The 21,865-nt window shown below is 31.7% G+C and overlaps 1 protein-coding gene across 1 annotated transcript in view; it reads right to left on the bottom strand.

The window, feature by feature from the left end:
• The window catches only part of Tbc1d32 (TBC1 domain family member 32), a 195,664-nt gene that overhangs the window by 135,120 nt on the left and 38,679 nt on the right, over positions 1-21,865 (bottom strand). Inside the window, exons 12-16 of the mRNA XM_026394083.2 lie at positions 21,011-21,101; positions 17,143-17,283; positions 14,790-14,882; positions 6,793-6,935; positions 4,415-4,542 (exon numbers count right to left, since the gene is read on the bottom strand). Of these exons, the coding sequence (XP_026249868.2) occupies positions 4,415-4,542; positions 6,793-6,935; positions 14,790-14,882; positions 17,143-17,283; positions 21,011-21,101 (596 nt within the window). The remainder of the gene's footprint in view (positions 1-4,414; positions 4,543-6,792; positions 6,936-14,789; positions 14,883-17,142; positions 17,284-21,010; positions 21,102-21,865) is intronic.

Genomic DNA, 21,865 nt, shown 5'->3' with positions numbered 1-21,865 from the left:
GCTGTAGCTCAGTGGTAGAGCACTTCTTCACACATGTGAGGCGCTGGGTTGGATCCTCCGCCCCACATATAAAAAATTTAAAAGAAATTTTAAAAAAGAATATTGTATTAATAAACCAAAAATAAGATAAAATGATAAAACTTGTTCCTTAAAGCAATATAAGTTAAATGAAAAACTCAGTTTTAATGGAAGGGGTGGAAAGAAAAGTGGAGGTATTTCCCAGTGGGTTAAAAAAAGAAGGTAAAAAATGGATAGAAAATGGTACAGATAAATCCAAATCCAAATACACAAGTTTTAGAAAAAAGCAGAGGACAAAAAATCCAATTATTTTTGGATGAACTTCAGATAAAAAATGTCCATCAAGCAGGGTGTGGTGGCATATACCTGTAATCCCAGTGACTCAGGAAGCTGAGACAGTAGAATCGAAAGTTCAAAGTCAACCTCAGCAATGGTGAGGTGCTTAGCAGCTCAGTGAGACCCTGTCTCTAAATAAAATACAAAATAGGGGTAGGGTGTGGCTCAATGGCCAAATGCATCTAAGCACCCCGGTTCCTTAAAAAAAAAAAAAAAAAGTCCATCAAGTAAATAAAAGTAAAATATCAAGAAACATCATAAAATTTCAGAATGATAATAGATAAGGGAAGACCAAAAGCTTCCATAAAGGAAAAAAAAAAAAAAGAAGCTATCCCATACAGATGATAAATGATGCCCATGCATGGGACCAAGGAACAACCAGTCCTGAAGAAACTAGTCAGAAGTCTCCAAAATAGATGTCTTTAATTAAACTAACAGATTTTGTGTATGTGTGTATTTAATTATACTCAGAGAAAATTTAATCAAATAAGAAAGACCATGTGAATAATTCAGCATTACAAGGAAAGCTAAGTATATTAAAACTTGGGCCAAGAAACAAAAAAGAAAAGACATTGATTAATTCCAAGGGAGTGGGGCAGTTGTGAAAGGAGGATACATAATAACCATATACTACATGGCTCAGCTGTGAAGAATGTTCACAACAACAGAAATACAGAACAACTGTACCCAAGGTTACTGTACCCCAGCATTGCTCTGAGGGGGTAACTAGGTGTGTATTTGTTTGTATGTGATGACAGGCCACATAAACATAGATAAACTGAAATAAGTAAATGGTTAATGCTTAAATCTTTAAAAAAATCAACTAGTAATAAGCACATTATTTGATAATAGAGATAAAAAAATAAATGCACTCCTAAAACTGCTGAAAACAGTCACCTCTGGAGAACAAGAAAGAAACTCTGCTTCTTAGGTCTTGCATGTTTACTGTTTGCATATGCAACTATGAATTAGTGAAAAAATTAAAATGGGGCAAGTGATATGAAAAGAAAATTTACTATTAAGGAAATGAAAATGGGTAATAACCATTTCTCCACAGGAATAATACAATGCTAAAACTTATAAAGAATCAGGTGAATATGGATCAAAAGAAGATCTTTCACTCATCAGGTTTCTAAAATATTCATAAACTGATTATGGAGTTCTGGCAAAAATATGAAAAGAAGGGCACCCCTCATGCTTTTCATAGATTGCTGGCAAGAAGATACAACTCTGTATGTTGAAAAGTAATAATGTCAGAACTATAAGACTTAAAAGGCCCTCTTATCAGAGAGATCACTTGTAGGGATGATCCTACTGAAAATAAAAATGCTAGCACATAAGACACAGATAAAAGCACATAAAACATTTTTTTCTTACTAAATTGACACAATGAATAATTCTGTTCAAAATAACTTTTGCAAAAAAGAATTTGGTGATGATAGCATATGAAAAAAATGAATGAGGTCAATGTTATAACAGCAAGGAATTAGGAGGTTCTCACACTACTGTGTTAAAAATGATTCTTTGAAGAGCGTTATTTGAAAGAGGGTTTAACATAACTAAAACAATATAATTATTAATTATCTTGTAAATGTGTATTACAAACTTAAGGGCAACCACTAATTAGAGTGGCAAAAATAATGATAATTGATATACTAAAAGAAGAGAAAAATGGATTTACAAAATGTTCAACCAAATGCAGATAAGGCAGAAAAAGTAGAACACATAAAAAGAAACAAGGGTAACAAAAAATAGAAGAGTAAGGAATTTGATAGACAAAAAATCCATTTAAATCAATACTTAATTATCAAGTTCGAATTACAGCAATTTTAAGAAAAAGACTTCAGAGTGGATTACAAAAATAAGACCCAATTGAATATTGCCTATAAGAATCCTACATTATAAATAAAGATACAAATATATTAAAATAATGAAGAAAATATGTACCATGCTAACAATAAATAGCTATGTTGATTTCAAAAAACTTGACTTCAAAGAAAATTATCATACGACAAAGGAGAAGTCAGATTTCCAAGACAATAACAAATCTTAGTGTGTATTCACCTAACAACAAAGCATCAAAATATGTAAAACAAAAATGATACAACTTCAAAGAGAATTATATGAATTCAGTAATATATCTAGAGATTCCAACACTCCTCTATCATAATTGACAAATTCAGTAAGAAGTCAATGAGGACAGAGTTGAACTGAACATCAGCAACTAGATATTACTAACATCTACAGACTATCCAATATCAGAAAAACATACGTTATGTAAGCTCACACAGAACATATCACAATGTTAGACCACAAAATACATCCTAACAGAAAATATAAAAAGTACACTCTCAGACCTATAAAAAACAAATGGATCAATGAAATATCATGATAAATTTTAAAATATTTTAAACTAAATGGAAAATAAAAATAAAACTTAGCAAAATCAGGGAACTTAGTGGCAGAACATTTGCTTATATGTTTAAGACTCTAGGATTAATCCCCAGCATCCAAAAACAAACAAACTTAAGAAGTGAAGCAAAAGCAGTGCTTACAGGGAAATTTACAATATTAAATACATATATCATAAAAGAAAGACCTAAAATCACTCATCTAAGCTTCCACCATAGATAGCTAGAAAAGGAAGAATAAATTAAATCCAAAGTAAGTAGAAGGAAAGAAATCCGAATCAAAAAAAATCAATAATGTTAAAATCAAGAAATCAACAGAGAAATCAGCAAAAGTACTAGTTTTTGGAAAAGAGTGGTAAAATTGATAAGCTTCTAATTAGGTTACCTAAGGAAAAAAAGACAAAAGACATGAATTACTAATATCAGAAATGAAAGAAGGGTTACATATAAAATATCAAATATAAAGATAATAAGGGAATATTATAAACTATGCCAGAAATTTACTAAATTTATTAAGTAACCAATTGCTTCAAAGACACAATCTTCCAAAACTTACAAGAGGAAATAATATAAGTAGGCCTACATCTATTAATAAAACTGAATCTATTACCAATAGAAATAGAAAACACCAGTCTCTAATTGGCTAACTGGCAAATTCTATCAAATATTTAAGGAAGAAATTATAGTAGTTCTCTACAAGGCCCTCCACAAGATAATAATGCAAGGACTAATTCCTAATTTACAAAACCAGATTCCATTAATACTAACCCTGACAAAAATAACACAAGGACTAGAGCCTGATATCTTTCATGAACATAGCCAAAGTCCTCAATAACTACTGGAAACTACTGGCAAACCAAAAACAACCATTATTTGACAAAACCAAGTGGGATTTTTTTCTAGTTAGATAAGGCTATTTGGCATCCCGAAATCAATTAATGTAATCCACTATACCAACAAGAAAACAACCATTATTTGACAAAACCAAGTGGGATTTTTTTCTAGGTAGATAAGGCTATTTGTCATCCCGAAATCAATTAATGTAATCCACTATACCAACAAGGTAATGAAGAAAAAAAATTACTGTAGGGCTATTTATGTAGGAAAAAATCTCCTAGATAAAACCTTATTATGTCCATCAACAGGGGAAATTTTTAAATAAATTTCGATAAACCAAAAAAAAAAGTATAATGCAACTATTACAAATGTTTCATTCTGCACTCAGAAAAATGCTCATGGTTACATATAAAATATCAAATTGCGGGGTAATATATATAATGCAATACATTTTGGAAGGAGGATATGAAAATAAACATTTGTATGTATGTACATCTAATGCATCAAAAGGTGACCACTGGTTAACTGAAAATCTAGAACTAGGTGACTATACAGAAGGAAGAGAAAAAATAGTTTCTCCTTTGTGCACCTTTAATTTGACTTAAACCAATCATGGGTGGCTTTGGAAGTATATAAGAGAAAGTCCCAGGGAGAATATGAGAAGGGGGAAAAAGATCCCATCTGGAATGAAGATTCTATTCTCACTTTGAAAAAAGATCATATTAAAGATCAGTTCGCATTTTATTAGTGGCTGATTAGGAAATTTAACTATACTTGCAACAGCCATCTAGATTTAAAATGTAGGTACATACCTTTCTTCCTCAGAACAATTCATGTTTTCTCCATAAAGAAGTAAAATAAGTCCTTCTTCTACAGCAGCAATTCTGGCCAAGATATCAGCTATATGAATTAAAGCTGTTTCAGAACAATTTGGAGCCGTCTGTACATTAAAAAGATAAGACAAATTATAAAATTTTATGACATATCATGGAAGGTATGTAGTCTAATAAAGTTATGTTACCACAACAACAACAAAAAATACTTAACGATTCATTTGGCTGTGAAAATAATATGACTGAATGAAATGTATCATTAGATTATATTATTTTCCTAGAACAACTGATGAGGAAGATTTTTCACCGAATCCAATTATTGGAAATTGCTGCTTCTGATATATATTTTTTATGTAATTCTGGTTAACAAACATACTAGCTCCCTCTATTTCCACTTTTCCCTATACTTTTCACCCACTAGATTCCTAACTATTCAATATAATTATATCACATGGATCTAAAATACTGCCACCCTACCTAAGAAACATCATCCCTTCATACATTGATTGACTCAGGAATGTAAATCTGAGACCACCAGTTCATGGGTTAGCCAATACCCAGGAATGTCACCCGGGAAGCAAACAAACCAAACCAATCATATTTACTGTTTCCTTTAAATGTTAAGTAGTAAAATGCCTTTGCCAAAACATAGCAAAATAGCACAAAACAAATAACAAAACCTAGAGAACTATGTTAATGCTAGATTCCATCTACAATAATTTCTGGGTTTTGCAAGGTCTGCTTATAATTTCCTTACACTTTCATGGATGCCAGTGCACATATTCTCTACAATAAATTTTAAAATATGTATGTCACCACTAATACAATCGAATAAATTTGGTAGGTTAGTTTAACAAATGATAAGTCCGGAATATTCCCTGAAAATATACAGGAATATCCACTCAATTATATTTAGTCTTCCTTTTCATATTAAATATCTTTTTTTGGACAATTTCACCTAGAGTACTTTTGTTCTCTAATATGTTTGTATAGATAAACTATCTCATTTATATATACCTATCTATGAGAATGTATGTATTCTCTCATAGACACATTTTTTCTTTGGAACTTTCTATTCCTCATTTTAAATATATTTTGTTCAAAAGACTGCCTCACCTATGAAAATACAATTCTTAAAGTCAATAAACATGTCTTATTCACGTCTACATTTTCAGTACTGAGAGCAAAGCAATGACATAGTAGTGATTGGGTGATGCTGACTGACTTCAATTAGTTATTAAATTTCTATTATGTGCCAGAGGACTGGTTCTGCTATCAAGAATAAATTCAAATATAAGTACAATTACAGAAGTATATAACATGGGAATATAGAAAAACAAACACCTTAGTTTGGGAGATTTAAAGAAAAAATCTTGTCTAAAGAGAGGAATTTTTCATGAGGACCAAGTTTAATATTTTCCAGGGTAAGAAGAAAGCATGCAAAGATAGAAATGTATAATAATCTCATACAGAATATTCAAATGGATTGTTGTAACTAGTATATATGAGAAAAAAATGGGACAAAAACACAAAAAACATTGGTAAATACCAAGTTAACATTTTTGAAATTTATCCAGAGAAAACAACAAGCAGAAAAGTATGTGATAGTCCGTGAAAGTACGAGTTTAAGAGGGAGATGAGTCTAACAAAAACACAACAAAACAGGTATGAAAAGACAAAAACATTTTTAATCTATTGATGCACTCTAAAAGTCATTTTCTACAAACTTAACTTATACAAGCAGAGGGACACATTGGATAGATAGCAGGACTAGTAAGGGCACCAACTCTGCCACCTGTTAAATGCCTGATCTTGAGCAAGTCACTTCCTTCAGTCTCAGTTATGAAAAAATATACAATGTAAGGAAGCACACATTGCAAACTATAAAGACACATCATATGTTCAGTACTGGAATTACATATAAGCTTTCTTTGCATGGTAATACTAGTTTTACTTACCGTAAAACAGAATTGGCTCTTTGGGATAATAATCATATTTCCAAAGGCTATAAAACTGCCATTTAATCAAATAACAAGACAGTTAGAAGATTTATTAGATTTGTAAAACAAATAGCTTCATAATAGAAAAAAAATTCTAAGTTCTTTACATCTGTAGAAGTAAGCATGATTAGAAAAAAATTAAGATGTCTGTGTATTCCCCGACCATGTGATATCTATTAAATCAAGCAACTGTATAAACTATGATTTAACCAATAAAAATGTATATCAAACAAAATACATTCATTTTTGGAAACAGAGTATAATAAAATATTTCAAATACATAAAAATAAAGTCTAATTAAATATTATAAATACTCAGTTTAGGGACACTTTTTGTCTTTAGTGACTTAATACCAACCTCAGTTCCCTTCATTAAATTATGAACAGGCTGGAGAAGTGTCTCTACCACAGTATTGTTATATAAGCATTCAATTGCACATTCTTTTTGATCACAGAGTATCCGTAGAACTTCAGTCACCATACTTGCAGGAGAATAATTCTCTGACAAACAAAAAGTATTTTGATAAATTAAAACTTAAAACACTAGATACTTAATACTTTTTTATATATTAGCTAATGATCTTCCATAAAGCTCAATATCAAAGGTAATAGTTTAAAAATCCCACAACTCAATGCCAATACCAAATTATAACCTAAAAATTAAGATTTCAATTATCTCAATACACTTTCAAGTTAATAAAAACCAACTATATAAAAAAATAAATGTCAAAAGAAAAGAATATAAGATCATTTACAGCGTGACATTATAACAATGCTTGATATTGATGATGTCTCAGAACTTTTCTCCATCTAGGAAATACTTACTTGTATTCACTTTTCATTTTTTCCCTAAATAATGTATTCAGATATTGAGCCTAGTATATAGTTAAATGAGATTCAGTAAGACAACAACATGAACAAAGCAGAAGACAGAAGAGAAGAGAAACTTTAATGAATTTTCATGGAGACTAGTAAATTTCTTGTGTTACCACAAAAACAATGAAAGGAAGAGTTACTCTTAAGATTTTTTTAAAATATGAACACTAAAACACATAAATGAAACATGATTAGAACTGTAACTAAAACACGACTTTTTATTTCAGAAATCAACATATTTTCAAATATCTGACCTAATATCCCTCCAACAGCATATAAGACTATGCTAGTAAGATACAGTACTAAGACTAAGAAACTTCTTAATATATGTTATATAAGTCAATATGCCATGAGTATGCTGACTTCAACCTGATACCTGACAAAACGAAAATGTAAAAGTGAAGTTGAATGATTTTTTAAACAGCTCCTGATGAGAAAACTTCTTCACAGTAAGCAGTATCACTGACCACCATGTGTTCATACATGCATTTATACAATCATCTTCTATTTATTGAGTTTCTGATAAACACCAGACACTGTACGAAGAAGCACTGCTGACACAGATGTGAATAAGACAAAAACAGTCCTCCAGATGGCAAATCAAAATATTAACAAGTAATTGTAACAAACAAAGGATACTTTTTATCATAAAGAAAGCATGTGATATTGTAATAACATCTAGTAGATTTAAAATGTTTTAAAAAATGGCAATATAACAGTTCCTAAAGTTCATTACTCTATAGTAAAAGATTCTAAAGATATCTAAGTGGATGAAAAGTTAGGCAAAGAATTCAAAAGAATAATCTTTAAAAAGCTCAATGAAATTCTCTTGGGAGAATAAAAAATAACAGAAACCAAAGAGAAGAAAAATAAACAGTAGTATGCATTAAGGAAGACAATGCAGGATATGAATAAAGAAATAGAGATTTTGGAAAAAATACCTGAAATAAATCTTGGAAATGAAAAGCTCTATAAGTCCGAAAAAATTTTCAATTGAAGGCATCAGAAACAAACTGGATCAAGTAAATCAGAGCTTGAAGACAACTTGCCAAAATAATATATTCAGACAGCAATAAGAAAAAAAAAAGAATGAGAGGAAAATACAAGATCTAGTGAATACACTAAAATATCAAACATTTGCATAAACTGCATAGAAGAGGGAAAAGGCGAGAACACAGGTTACCTATTCAGTGAAATTATAGCAGGGAATATCCCAAATTGTGGAAAAGAAGTAAACTTCCAGATAGAGGAATTATTTAGAATATAAACTGACACAACCAGAAGAGAACCTCTCTACCCACATTATAGTTAAACTGCAAAAGTACAGAAGAAAAAGTGTCAAGAGCTAGAAGAAAGAAGCACCAAAACACAATTAAAGGCAAATCCATTAAAATATCAGATTTCTTATCAGAAACTCTAAAGGCCAGGAGGGAATGGAATGAAGTATTTAATGATGTTCTGGAAAAAAATGGCAAGAATACTATACCAAGCAAGGATATCCTTCAAAATTTAAGTAGAAATCAAGAACTTTTGAGATAAGCATAAGCTAAAGGAATTCACATGGGTTTGGGGACACATCTGTAATTCCAGTGGCCTGGGAGTCTGAAATAGGAGGATTACAAATTCAAGGCTAGCTTGGCAACTCAAAAACACCCTGTATCAAAATACAGGATAAACAAGTTGGGGTGTGGCTCACTAGTAAAGTGCCCTGGTTTCAATTCCCAGTATTAAAAAAAAATTAAATTAAATAAAAAAATAAATCCACTAAAGGAATTTATAAACACTAGACCAGCATTACAGAAGATATTTAAGGACATTCTACAACCAAAAGCAAGAAGGAAGTAGCACAATCATGAGAGCATGGAAAAGAATAAATCTTTCTTCAAGAAGAGACACACCAAAGAGAAAAAAAAAAAAAACATTATTGATATAGTAAACTATCAAATGTCAAAAATTAATAAACAGAAGAAAAGAACTTAGAATATTTAAAACAAAAAGAAAATCAAGAAAACAACAGGAACAACTACACAACTTTCAACAATAACCCAAAAGGTTAATGGTCTTAATTTGATAATAAAAGATACCCCATAGATTAAAAAACAAGATCCACCTCCAAGAAACTTACCTCACCTGAAAAGGTATTCACAAACTAAAAGAATGGAAAATGATATTGCAAGCAAATGGAATCTGAAAGCAAGCAGGAACTGCTACACTTATATCCAACAAAAGAGAGATATTAAGACAAAATCGGTTAGAAGTGGCAAAGAAAGTTATTACATATTGATGAAGGGAACAATTCATCAACATGTTATAACAATTTTAAATATATATATGTACTAAATATTGGAGCACCCAAAAATATAAAACAAACTAGAGCACCCAAAAATATAAAACACAGACACAAACTAGACACAAAGGGAGTGCCCTACTCTCACCAATAGAGATGATCCAGACCAAAAAAATTGACAAAAAACATCAGAGTTAAATTATACTATAGATAAAATATACTTAAAAGACAACTATAAAATATTCCATTTAACAACAGTATTCTTTTCATTAACACATTAACACATGGAACTTTACATCCTAATATATGGTCTCAAACAGACCATATATTAGGATGTAAAGCAAACCTTAGAAATCCAAAAAACAGAAATAATTTCTTGAATCTTATCAGATTACAATGAAATGAAACAAGAAATCAATAGCAAGAAAAACTATAGAAATTATACAAATACATAGAGATTGAATAATACTCTTCTGAAGAGTGAATTATTGAAAATATTAGAGGGAAATTTTGATAATTCCTAGAATCAAATCAAAATAAAATCACAACATACTAGAATGGGTGAAATACAGTGAAAGCTGGGAGAGAAGTTTATAGTAATGAGTACTTATATTAAAAGAACAGAGAGAGCTAAAATTAAAAACTCGATACATCTCAAGGTCTTAGATAAATAAGAACAAACCAAACCCCAAATCAGTAGAGGAAAAAATAATAAAGATCAGAGCAGAAATACAACAAATAGAGATTTTAAAAACAATGCAAAAGATCAATGAAACAATGAGTTGGGTCTTTGAAAGATAAACAAATCTTTAGATAGATTATCCCAGAGAGAAAGAGAGAGAGAGAAAGGTAAATAAAATTAGAGTTGAAAAAAGAAACATTAAAACAGATACCACTGAAATTCAGAGTCACTAGGAATATTTTGAAAAATGGCATACCAATAAGTTGAAAAAAAAACTAGAAAAAAACATAAATTTCAAGACAAATATGACCTATCAAAATGAACTAAGAACATATTAGAATAAACTAAATAGAACAATAAGTAAAAAGATTAAAATAATAAGACAAAGTATCCCAACAAATAAAAGTAAAGGACCAGACTAATTCCCTGCTACAGTTTACAGAACATTAAAGAAGAACTAATATCAATGTTCCTCAAACTAGTCCATAAAAATGAAAGAGAAGGAACCATCCCAAACTCATTCTACAAACCAATATTACCTGACAAAGGCACACACACAAAAAAACTATAGGCCAATATTCCTGGTAAACATAAATGCAAAAATTATCAGTAAAATATTAAGTAGATAAAATTCAACAGCACATTAAAAAGATGATATACATGGTCAAGTTGTTTTCATTCCAGGGATGAAAGGATGCTTCACCATATGCAAATCAGTAAAAGAAATAGCACATAAAGAGATTCAAGAATAAAGAAAAAAATCAGAAAAGTACCTCAATGCATACAGAAATAGCTTTTAATAAAACTTAATATCCTTCATGAATAAACTACGTATAGAAGGATCATATCTCAACATAATAAAGGTTACATATAACAAACCAACAGCCTACATCATGCTGAATGGGGAACAACTGAAAGCATTCCCTCTAAGATCAGAAATAAGATACCACTTCATTCAATATACTACTTGAAATTTTAGCCAAAGCAATTAGGCAAGAGAAAGCAGTAAAAGGGATACAAAAAGGAAAGAATAAAATCAAATTATCCCAGTTTACTGATATGATTCTAAACTTAGAAAACCACAAATATTCCCCCAAGAAACTCTTAGAACTAATAAATCCAATGTAAAAGCTAGACACAAAATTAACACACACACACATACACACACACACATACACATACACACACACACACACACACACAAATAGCTTTTCTGTATGCCAACAATGAACTCACTGAGAAAGACGTCAGGAATAACAACCCCATTCACAATAGCAAAAAACAACAAAGACAAAACAAAACCCTAGAAATTAACCTAATCAAAAGGAGGTAAAAGACCTCTACAATGAAAATTACAGAACACTGAAGAAACAAACTGAAAAAGACACTAAAAAATATAAAGATCACCCATATTCATGGATTGGAAGAATGGAGAATTAATATTATTAAAATGGACTTACTATCCAAAGCAATCTACAGAATCAATAAAATAATCATCAGAATACCACTTTCTTAACAGAACTAGAAAAAAGTCCTAAAATTCATAAAAATACAAAAGATCCCAAATAGCTATAATATAATATTATATATATATAATATATAATATAATATATAATAGTCCTGTGAAAAATGGACACCACTGGAGATATCATGATACCTGATTTCATTATATACCACAGACTCATAGTAATAAAAAGAATATGGTATTGGTATAAAAATGAACATATAAAATAATGGAACAAAACAGAGGTCCCAGCAATAAATTCATATATCTCCAGCCAATTAATCTTGACATACGTGCCAAAAACACAAACTGAGAAAAAAAAAATAGCCTCTTCTACAAGTGGTGGGGAACTGGAGATATATGAATATGTAGATATGTAGAATAGTAAAACTAAATGTCCTGTCTCTCATAATATACAAAATTCAATTCAAAATGGATCAAATACTATAAGAAGACCTGAAATTCTGAAACTATTAGAATAAAATATAGAGGAAACATTTCAAGATACTGACATAGGCACTGATTTCCTGAATTGAACTCCTTTGATTTAGAAAACAAAAACAAGAATTGAAAAATTAGATTACATAAAATTTGTAACAAAGGAAACAACCAACTGAGTGGAACACAATTTACAGAATGGGAAAAAATCTTTAACACTATTCATATAACACAAGATTAATAACTAGAATATAGAAAGAATTCAAAACAATTACTGAAGAATAAGTAATCCAAAAAAAAAAAATTGGCCAAATGAAGCTCAGCATGGTGGTAGATACCTGTAATCCCAGTGGCTCAGGAGCATGAGGCAGGAGGATCCCAAGTTCAAGGCCAGTCTCAGCAATTTAGCAAACTCTAAGCAACTTAGCGAGACTGTGTTTCAAAATAAAAAATAAAAAGGACTAGGGATGTGGCTCGGCTCGGTGATAAAGTGCCCCTGGGTTTAATCACTGGGACCAAAAAAAAAAAAAAAAAAAAAAGCCATATAAACCAAATAGAGAGTTTAAAAAACATATATATATATATACATACATACATATATATGCACACACAAATGGCAAACACATAAATTTTAAAATGCTCAATATCTTTAGCCATCAAGTATCTTTAGCAAATTGAACCTACATTGAAATTCCACTTAATCCCAGTCAGAAGGGCTATTGTAAAAAGTAACAAACACTGGCAAGGATGAGAAAGGAAAAAGAATGCTTGCTTATAAACTGTTGGTAAGAATGTAAATTAATACAGTCATTATGGAGAACTGTATATAGGTTCTTCAAAAACTAAATACAGAATATATCCAAAGCAAATTAATCAGCATATAAAAGCATTACCTATATACCCATTTTTTATTTTGGCACTGTTCACAAAAGCTAAGAAATGGAATCATTCTAGGATCCCATGGAAGAATGAATAAAGAAAATACAGTATGTGTATTGGTCAGCTTTGTGTCACTGTGACCAAAATACCTGACAAGAACAAAGGCCCTAATCTTCATCATGTGGGATTAGGGCCCAACTTCCTTAATAAGACCCCCACAGTGCAAGAATTAAAATTTTAAAAATCAATAAATGGGATGAACTCACACTAAAAATTTCTTCTCAGCAAAAGAAACAACTATGAGGTGAATAGAGAGCCTACATCTTGGGAGCAAATCTTTACCCCTCACACATCAGATAGAGCACTAATCTCTAGGATATATAAAGAACTCAAAAAACTAACACCAAAAAAACAAATAACCCAATCAATAAATGGACCAAGGACCTGAACGGACACTTCTCAGAATTCTGAGGATATACAATGAATTAACAAATATATGAAAAAATGTTCATCATCTCTAGCAATTAGAGAAGTGCATATCAAAACTACTCTTAAGTTATCTTCTCACTCCAGTCAGAATGGAAGCTACTATGCATACAAACAACAATAAGTGTTGGCAAGGATGTGGGGAAAAAGGTACACTCATACATTGCTGGTAGGACTGCAAATCGGTGCAGCCAATATGGAAAGCAGTTTAGAGATTCCTTGGAAATCTGGGAATGGAACCACCATTTGACCCAGCTATCCCTCTCCTGGGTCTATACTCAAAGGACTTAAAAACAGCATACTACAGGGACACAGTCACATCAATGTTTATAGCAGCACAATTCACGATAGCTAAACTGTGGAAGGAACCTAAATGCCCTTCAGTAGATGAATGGATAAAAAAAAAAGGTGGCCTATATACACAATGAAATATTACTCAGTAATAAAAGAGAATAAAATCATGGTATTTGCAGGTAAATGGATGGTGTTGAAGAAGATAATGCTAAGTGAAGTTAGCCAATCCAAAAAACCCAAATGCCGAATGTTTTCTCTGATACAAGGAGGCTGATTCATAGTCGGGTAGGGAGAGGCAGCATGAGAGGAATAGATTAAGTCTAGATAGGGCAAAGGGACGGGAGGGGAAGGGAATGGGGAAAGGGTTAGCAAGGATGGTGAAATGTGATGGACATCATTATCCAAAGTACGTATATGAAGACACGAATTGGTATGAACATATTTTTTATACAATCAGAGATATGAAAAATTGTGCTGTATATGTATTTTTTCTTTAATCTTCAATAAAAAAGGACCCTGAAAAGATTGTGAAGTTTGGATGTGAGCTAAAACATGTAAGCTGATCAAAACATTCTGGGAAAGATAAAAGACAGAAAATATCAAAAACAAAACAAATTAGTACCTATCAATCAAGCATGATCTCATTTCTTGAGAACATCTTCCTTTTAATAAAGAATATTAAAATCCTCAGGAAAATTGATCCTAAATTAAGAGGTTAGTAGATTAGAAATATCTTAGAACATCAATGAACAAAATTAAATTTCATGGTTTACTTCAGAACCAATGTAATTTCTTCTTAATAATGCTATATCTTAATGAAATCTATTGACAAAACTACACCAGGTACTCAAAACATTCTGGCAATACCTAAATATTTTTAGATGCTTTTTATTACTCAAGCCAAATTACCTGAGTGTGGAGATGATGTCATCTTTGGACAACTTGGTGAATAATAGATAAGTTGGGTAAATAGAACCAGCAGATCTGTAAGGGATACTGAATCTTCACAAAGAAATAGAAAAAGAAAGAAATTAATCCCTATTATATACTTACAACCTAGGACAATTTAACTAAGGGCTCATCAATCTATGACTGAGTTTTTATAGAAAACATGATCCAATCAGGAAGGCAGAAGCTATAATCAAAAACACATGACTCCAGAACAAATTAGACATAGTATATTAAAAAATGGCAAGGCAAACAATATGATGTGGGCTATGTGGAGGGACAGGGGATTTTTTTTTTTTAGCTAATCACTTAGTATAAACTTCTAATTAAAAGATTCATAAATCTGATTATTGCTATTTGTACTTATTCAATTAGGAGCAAAACTAAGGAAAAAGCTAAGTGAATCTTCCAGTCTCACTTGCTCTGAGTTACTTACCTTTAGTTGACTTTAAAATTCATTAATTTTGGAAATCACACAATTGAGCAATGCACTATTAAGTCTCCCATTAGCTCTGATACATAACATATCTTATATGAGAGTTATGGTAATGGTTGCCCAGGTTATTTTTCATGGACTTGAAGGCTGCTTTTGTCAAAAGCACTGACTCTTCACTTGAGCCTGTGCAGACATCTGATCAGTGACTAAAATCAGAGTGAAAAAGCTAGACATCTTGGACTTCATGACATTTCTGTCTCTTTTGCTACCTTAATCTTTAAGTCAAAATGTTTCTGCTCAGCTCTGCACATAAACATGTTATTCACTTAAGGAATGCTTGTCAAAAATAGTACAGATTCATTTACCTAAAACTTCCCTAAGTTCTAGCCTCCCCCTTTTAGGCTTCTGACACCAGGCTAAGAACTACATATTCTCAAGATTCACAGGGGCATCATGACTACTGCAAAATCAACAGATCACCAACAACCAGGTTTCACAACACCCTACTCCAGACCACCAGAGAGATGCCTAGAAGTCTAGAATATACTCCATAACACAGGTCAGCAAATTGTAGTCCTTATGATCTGATTTTGTAATGCTCACAAGCTAAGAATGGATTTTCATTTTTAAAATGTGTTTGAGGTTCCTCAAAACCATGCTCAGATTCAGTGATTTACTAGCAAGACTCGAATGTTTCAACATACAGTCATACAGCTATGTTTTGTTACATCAAAAGCACACAAAGAAAAATCCAAGGGAAATGGGGAATGTGGTGAAATCCAGAGAAAACCAGGCACAAGCTTCTAAGTGTTCTCTTCCACAGAGTGATACAGAATACATTTAATTCTTCTAGGATTGAATTTTAAAAACATATGTAAAATAATGGCTATCAGGAAAGGTCATTATAAATCCCAAAGTTTTTACTGAAGGTTGAAGATTCAGGCACCTATTGCCTAGCACATACCAAATTTCTAAATTCATAAAAGGAAATTAAGTGTTTAGTGTAAAACACATTGTAAGCAGAATAGACACTGTGATCAGTCTATAGCTTAGGTATCTCTCAGGGCTGGGAATAAAAGAATTCTAGACACCAACCAAGGACCAACCTTGCACAAGCCCTTTCTAGGAACAGCAGACTCCAGATTGTGATGCTACCTTTTTATTTTATTTATTTATTTATTTGGGGGGGGGGGTACATTCAGGTGCACACACAGAGAAAGACATTATGTGGCCCAGTGTGGCTAAAAGAGTTAGTATCTAGCACTTTACAGGAAAATTTTGACAGCCCCTACTCTGTAGTATATTCTTAGATAAGCTTAGGGTTTTAAGGGAAATAAGAATAACTAGCAACATGTGCCAAAGTTTAATAGAGGAAAATTAAGAAGACTTAGGGTAAAAACAATATGATAGTGTATCAAGTGGTATTGGGCTTTGCAGTTTATAAAACAATATTCTCAAACAAAAGTTCTCTAAGTGTAGCATCACTGATACCATTATTCAATTTTCATGATTTAAGAAACCAAAACAACATAAAGTAAGTGATTTGCCCAAAAGATCTTAGATAATGTATAAGACAACCAGAACTTAAATAAGGTCTTCTACTTTTACATCCAGAACTGGATCATCAAGTATGTTGAGAATTTTGAGAGACAGGGGAAAATAATTATTACATTCTAGGAGAATAAGAAAAACACCTATGCATGTAGGAAGAAGTAGAAACTGAAAATTCAAAGAAAAAAATACTTCAATATATATAAAACTAAAAAGTATATAACTAAATACCTTTGAAAAAACATGGGAAAACTCCAAGCTTGAATGAGCCACAGCATATAAATATTACCTTACTTCCACATATTCATTTCTCCTAATCTCACTTACCTTTTTTATCCTCTAGCTTCATGGGAAAGAGTTTTCTGCCTTGTTTATAGATCAATAATCTTCCTAAAATGCATAATGAGTGAATGAAATAAATATATTGTAATTCTTGTCCTGAGTAGTAGACAATTTTCTGTTTGTTCCCTTAAAAGAAGAAACAAAAACATTTTAATGTTTAAATATTTTACAGTACCTCTCTCCATTTTCTTCTAAACACACAAGATTCTAGTCTATAATGAAGACACTGTTGGTGGGAATTTTAAAAATATTTATTTCCTGGGCTGGAGTTGTGGCTCAGCAGTAGACTCTCACCTAGCATGTATGAGGCATTGGGTTCAATCCTCAGCATCACACAAAAATAAATAAAATAAAGGTATTATATCCAACTACAACTAAAAAAAAAATTTAATATTTATTTCCTTGTTTGCTAAGGCTCTTTACATAAATCTGAGAAAAAGTAGTCATAAAATTGACAAAACTCAGAAAAATATGCATCAGACCATATATATATATATATATATATATATATGTAGTATAATATGTATCAGACTATATATATATGTGTGTGTGTGTGTGTGTGTGTGTGTGTATCGTATTATATGCATCAGTGCTCATTCTAAAATAAATACCAAAAATTGCCAGAGTTATCACCTGTCATCAAGGACATGCTTTAAAAGTAAGTTAAGGAAGGAAAGAAGTCAATAAAAAATGTTAGTTACTCTGCAGTTTTACTAACTAAAAGTAAATGCATGTAAAATCTATAAAAAAAATTCCAAAATCTAAAAAACTGCCATATGAAACACAAAAGATCATACTATAGAGATTTTCTAATATTTATTTGCTATTTACTCATTCGCCCATAGAGTCAAGATATATCAAATATCTATTTTATACAAGATCCTGCACTTTTCACTAATGATAAAAACCAGAAAGAGACTTAAACTTAGCTCCCAATTAGACTACAGCCAGCAGGGTGGTATCACGAGAGTATGCAGAGGACAAGGGGAAGAGATAAGGAGCTTTAAAGGGCAGATCATGAAGACATGGTCATGGAAAGAATCTGGACTTTATTACAGAGGCCATTAGGATAAAAGTAAAGCTCTTTAAGGAGTTAAATACACGTAGTGGAACACTGTCTCTACAGCAGTGTAGAAAGCGAATGAAACAAAATCAAGGTGTGAAAGAAGCTTTATCAAGAAAATTATACACAAAAACACTAGCAAAAAAAAATGAAGAGGAGACAAATAAAAGTTTATGTTTAAGAAAATGAAATGTATGTCACAATCAATCCCACCATTACATATAATTATAATGCATCAATAAAAAATATGGAAAAAAAGAAAAATAATATGCCATAGCCAGGATTACACATAGGCAGTGAAAGAAAAAGATGAGAAAACTCAATTTCTAACATAGTATACAGGGTAAATTTCTCCTATGTAAGTAATTCCAATGAGTAAAACAACAGGTCTAAAAAGAGAAGGAACAGTGATTTCAGTACTGTAAATTTTGAAGGACATAAATAACCTTTAGGTAGTAATATTAAGTAAAAGTGAGTGGATCTGAAATTCAGGAAAGGAATGTAAACTTACATATTTCAGTCACTGATACATGTAAATATGTAATACTTGAGGCCATGTACATGAGCTCCCTCAAGAAAACAAATATAGTAAAGTGGAAAAAAGCACAAAGGGAAAACATTTGCCAGTACAAACGTGAAGAAAAGAGAAAGGCTCTTCAAGTGAACACACAAAACTTACTATGTACGACAATGAAGGAATACAAGAAAAACATGACACTAAGATGAGGAGGAAAGAATCAACAGAGATACATGCTGTTAAATGAGGACAAGAAAGATTAGAAGCTAACATGGGAAGGCCTTAGAGGAGTAGAAATAGAAGCCTACTTCTATGACTGAAAAGTGAAGAAGAGGCAAAGAAGTGGGACCTGGGGAATCCAGAATACACAGAAAGCTCTTCTTTCAAGGGAAGCAGAAAGGTAAAACATATGGAGCACAGAACTTGCTCCATTTTTTATTATGGATCACCCATGAGCAGGTTAGACAACGCAGGAGAAAGAACCAATGCAAAGAGATACAGAATAACAAAATGGCCTAGTTTCACTAAAAATAAAGCAAAACAAACAAACAAACACAAACACTCCAGGAGGTAACAGAATCAAGAGAACAGATAAAGTGGTCAATCTGAAATAGGATACATCTTGATTACAAGCTAGAGAAAGGAAATACTGATAAAGGTATATAAACATTCATTCGTATACACAGAAGCAGGACATGTGGGGAGGTCGTATACAAAAAAAAATCTATTTTCTTAGTGAAATAATCACCATGGAGTCCTCTTGAAAGAGAGTGGGCAATAACAAGAAAGGTGGTTTGCTGAAACTGGCAAATACTGTAACAGCTGGGACATCAAAGAAAGATCACCTAAGAGAATTCCAAAGCAACACAAAAAGAGCAACTGAGGTTAGAAAACATATATTTGCACTTTTCAATCAACATAACAAATTCTCTCTGCTCAGTTTCCTGAGAACCCCAAAAAATGGAAAGCTGAACTGACCTAAAGTTGGGAAAATACAGGCAAGAATGAGCAAAAAAATTTGAAGAAGGAAAAAAATGAATATGGCAAAAGAATACAATGAAATACCACAAGGTCTCCACTAGATAAGAAAGAAAGCAAAGCCATGAGAACTAGTAGAGTGGGGGTTAGGGGGGATGCTTGATGTAACTTTTTAATATCAAGAAATTAGAAAAATCTAAAAATATTTATATGAGATAATACATAAAATTATGCATACTTTTGTTTCTTTTCAAGAATAAATTTCAATTTCTGCACTTTCTCCTCCACTGCAAAATGTGAGGTTTTGAAATCCATTAATTATTGGTCTTTGACACTTTCCCATGCTTTGAGTTAAAGAATTTTATTCAGGGATAAACTAAATTATAAGATACTTTCATACTCTCAATAACTTATCATTTGTTTCAAAAAACAATAAATGTAACCAACATGAAAGTTCAGTTTCACATGGCAAGTTGTGAACCGTAAGCAAAGATCCAGAAAAATTCCAATTAGGTGAAGTTTATTCTTTCATGATAAATAAGATATAAGATTTACTTATATTGGTTTAAGTAAATATGAAAGAGGCAACAGAAGTAAAAATAACAAAGGTATATAGGCATTGATGGGCAAAACAATCTGAAAGAAGACTTATTTTACTCAATATCAAAATAAGAGACCAGATAAAAAAAATTAGGGCCAGATTTTAAATTATCTAGGATGTTTTAGCTCAGACTGAATATAAGTAGAAATGAAGCACAGGGCAGGATGGGGTATTTGATAATAAAAACTACATTGTAGGGAATTTTTCCTCTAACGTGCTTAAGTATCTGATTAAAAGAGTGAGACAATAGCAGAAGAGAAAAAGGGACTACATATCATGGTAGTATGAGAGATTAGAATACTAATGCCTAATATAACTTGAAGAGCTGCATATAGTATGAATCAGTATGACTAAACATTCATTTTAAAGGTAGATATTATTAAAAAGTCACTAAATCTTTTTAATTTCTCAAAATATGTTAAGTCATTGGTAAAAGTGATCTCATTTACCAGCTACTAAAAAAATAAGTCATTATAAGGCTATTTCTGAGCCACATCCTTGGTCCTTTTTTATATTTTATTTGGAGACAGGGTCTCTCTTAAATTGCTGTAGGGCCTTCCTAAGTTGCGGAGGCTGGCTTTGAACTTGCGACCCTCCTACCTCTGCCTCCGAGCCACTGGGATTACAGGCGAGTGCACCATGACCAGCAAAATTAAACATTTTTAATGTGTGTAATTAAAAAAAAAATACGTACCACAATGCTTTGAATGTTCCAAAATTTCATCAGTTTTCATGGTCTCACATAATTCCAAGTACTGAACACACTGCTGAACTGCTGTGGTTATCTAATAAAATAAAATCTCATTAATTTCAGGAACTTGCAGTCTAGAAGTCCAAGTATTTTTATTTAAAAAAATAGGCAAAGCTATAAAAATTCTAGCAGGAAATATTTAGGAAATATGTAGACTACTACCTTTTCAGGTACTACAACTCAGTCTCCCCAGTCACATATTACTATGGCATCAATTTGGGGAGCACTGAAAAGATTTGTGAACAAATATATTATTATCTTAATATTGGTGTCAGTGGACGGAAATAAACATAATCTGACATTTTAGTGAAAGATACAAAAATACTACAGCCATGGCTTTCAAAACTTTCTTGCACAGTTCCCTCACATCATAGTCTTTTCTTCCCATCTGGCCCGCAAATATATTGACTGGTTTAAAATTCTGTTTCCATCTCCAATATACAATTAAAAAAAATAAAAAGAAAGAAAGAAAACTGAAAATTTAAAGAACATTGTCATAATTTTTTAAAAATCTACAACCCCTACTTTTCCTAATGATTCTTCTGTAAGTCTCCATTCTAACCCTTCCTCCCATTCTTCACAAGTAGAGCTTTCAACCCTTCTCCCCTTTCCCAAAACTTACCTACTCCCAATAGATTCCCTCCAATTCTAATTCCCAAACAAAATACAAATCATCAGTGAAAAAGGACTGATAATTATTAGATTTAGTAATAAGGAGATTGTTGGAGACCCTGAATAGATTAGTTTCATGGGAATTTGAAGATTAAATCCAGTTTACAATAAAGAAATAAGAACTGA

Source organism: Urocitellus parryii, chromosome 8 (genome assembly GCF_045843805.1).
Source record: "Urocitellus parryii isolate mUroPar1 chromosome 8, mUroPar1.hap1, whole genome shotgun sequence".
NCBI lineage: Eukaryota > Metazoa > Chordata > Mammalia > Rodentia > Sciuridae > Urocitellus > Urocitellus parryii.
Note: the sequence above shows the minus strand (reverse complement) of the source record. Positions and strands in the feature narration are given on the sequence as shown.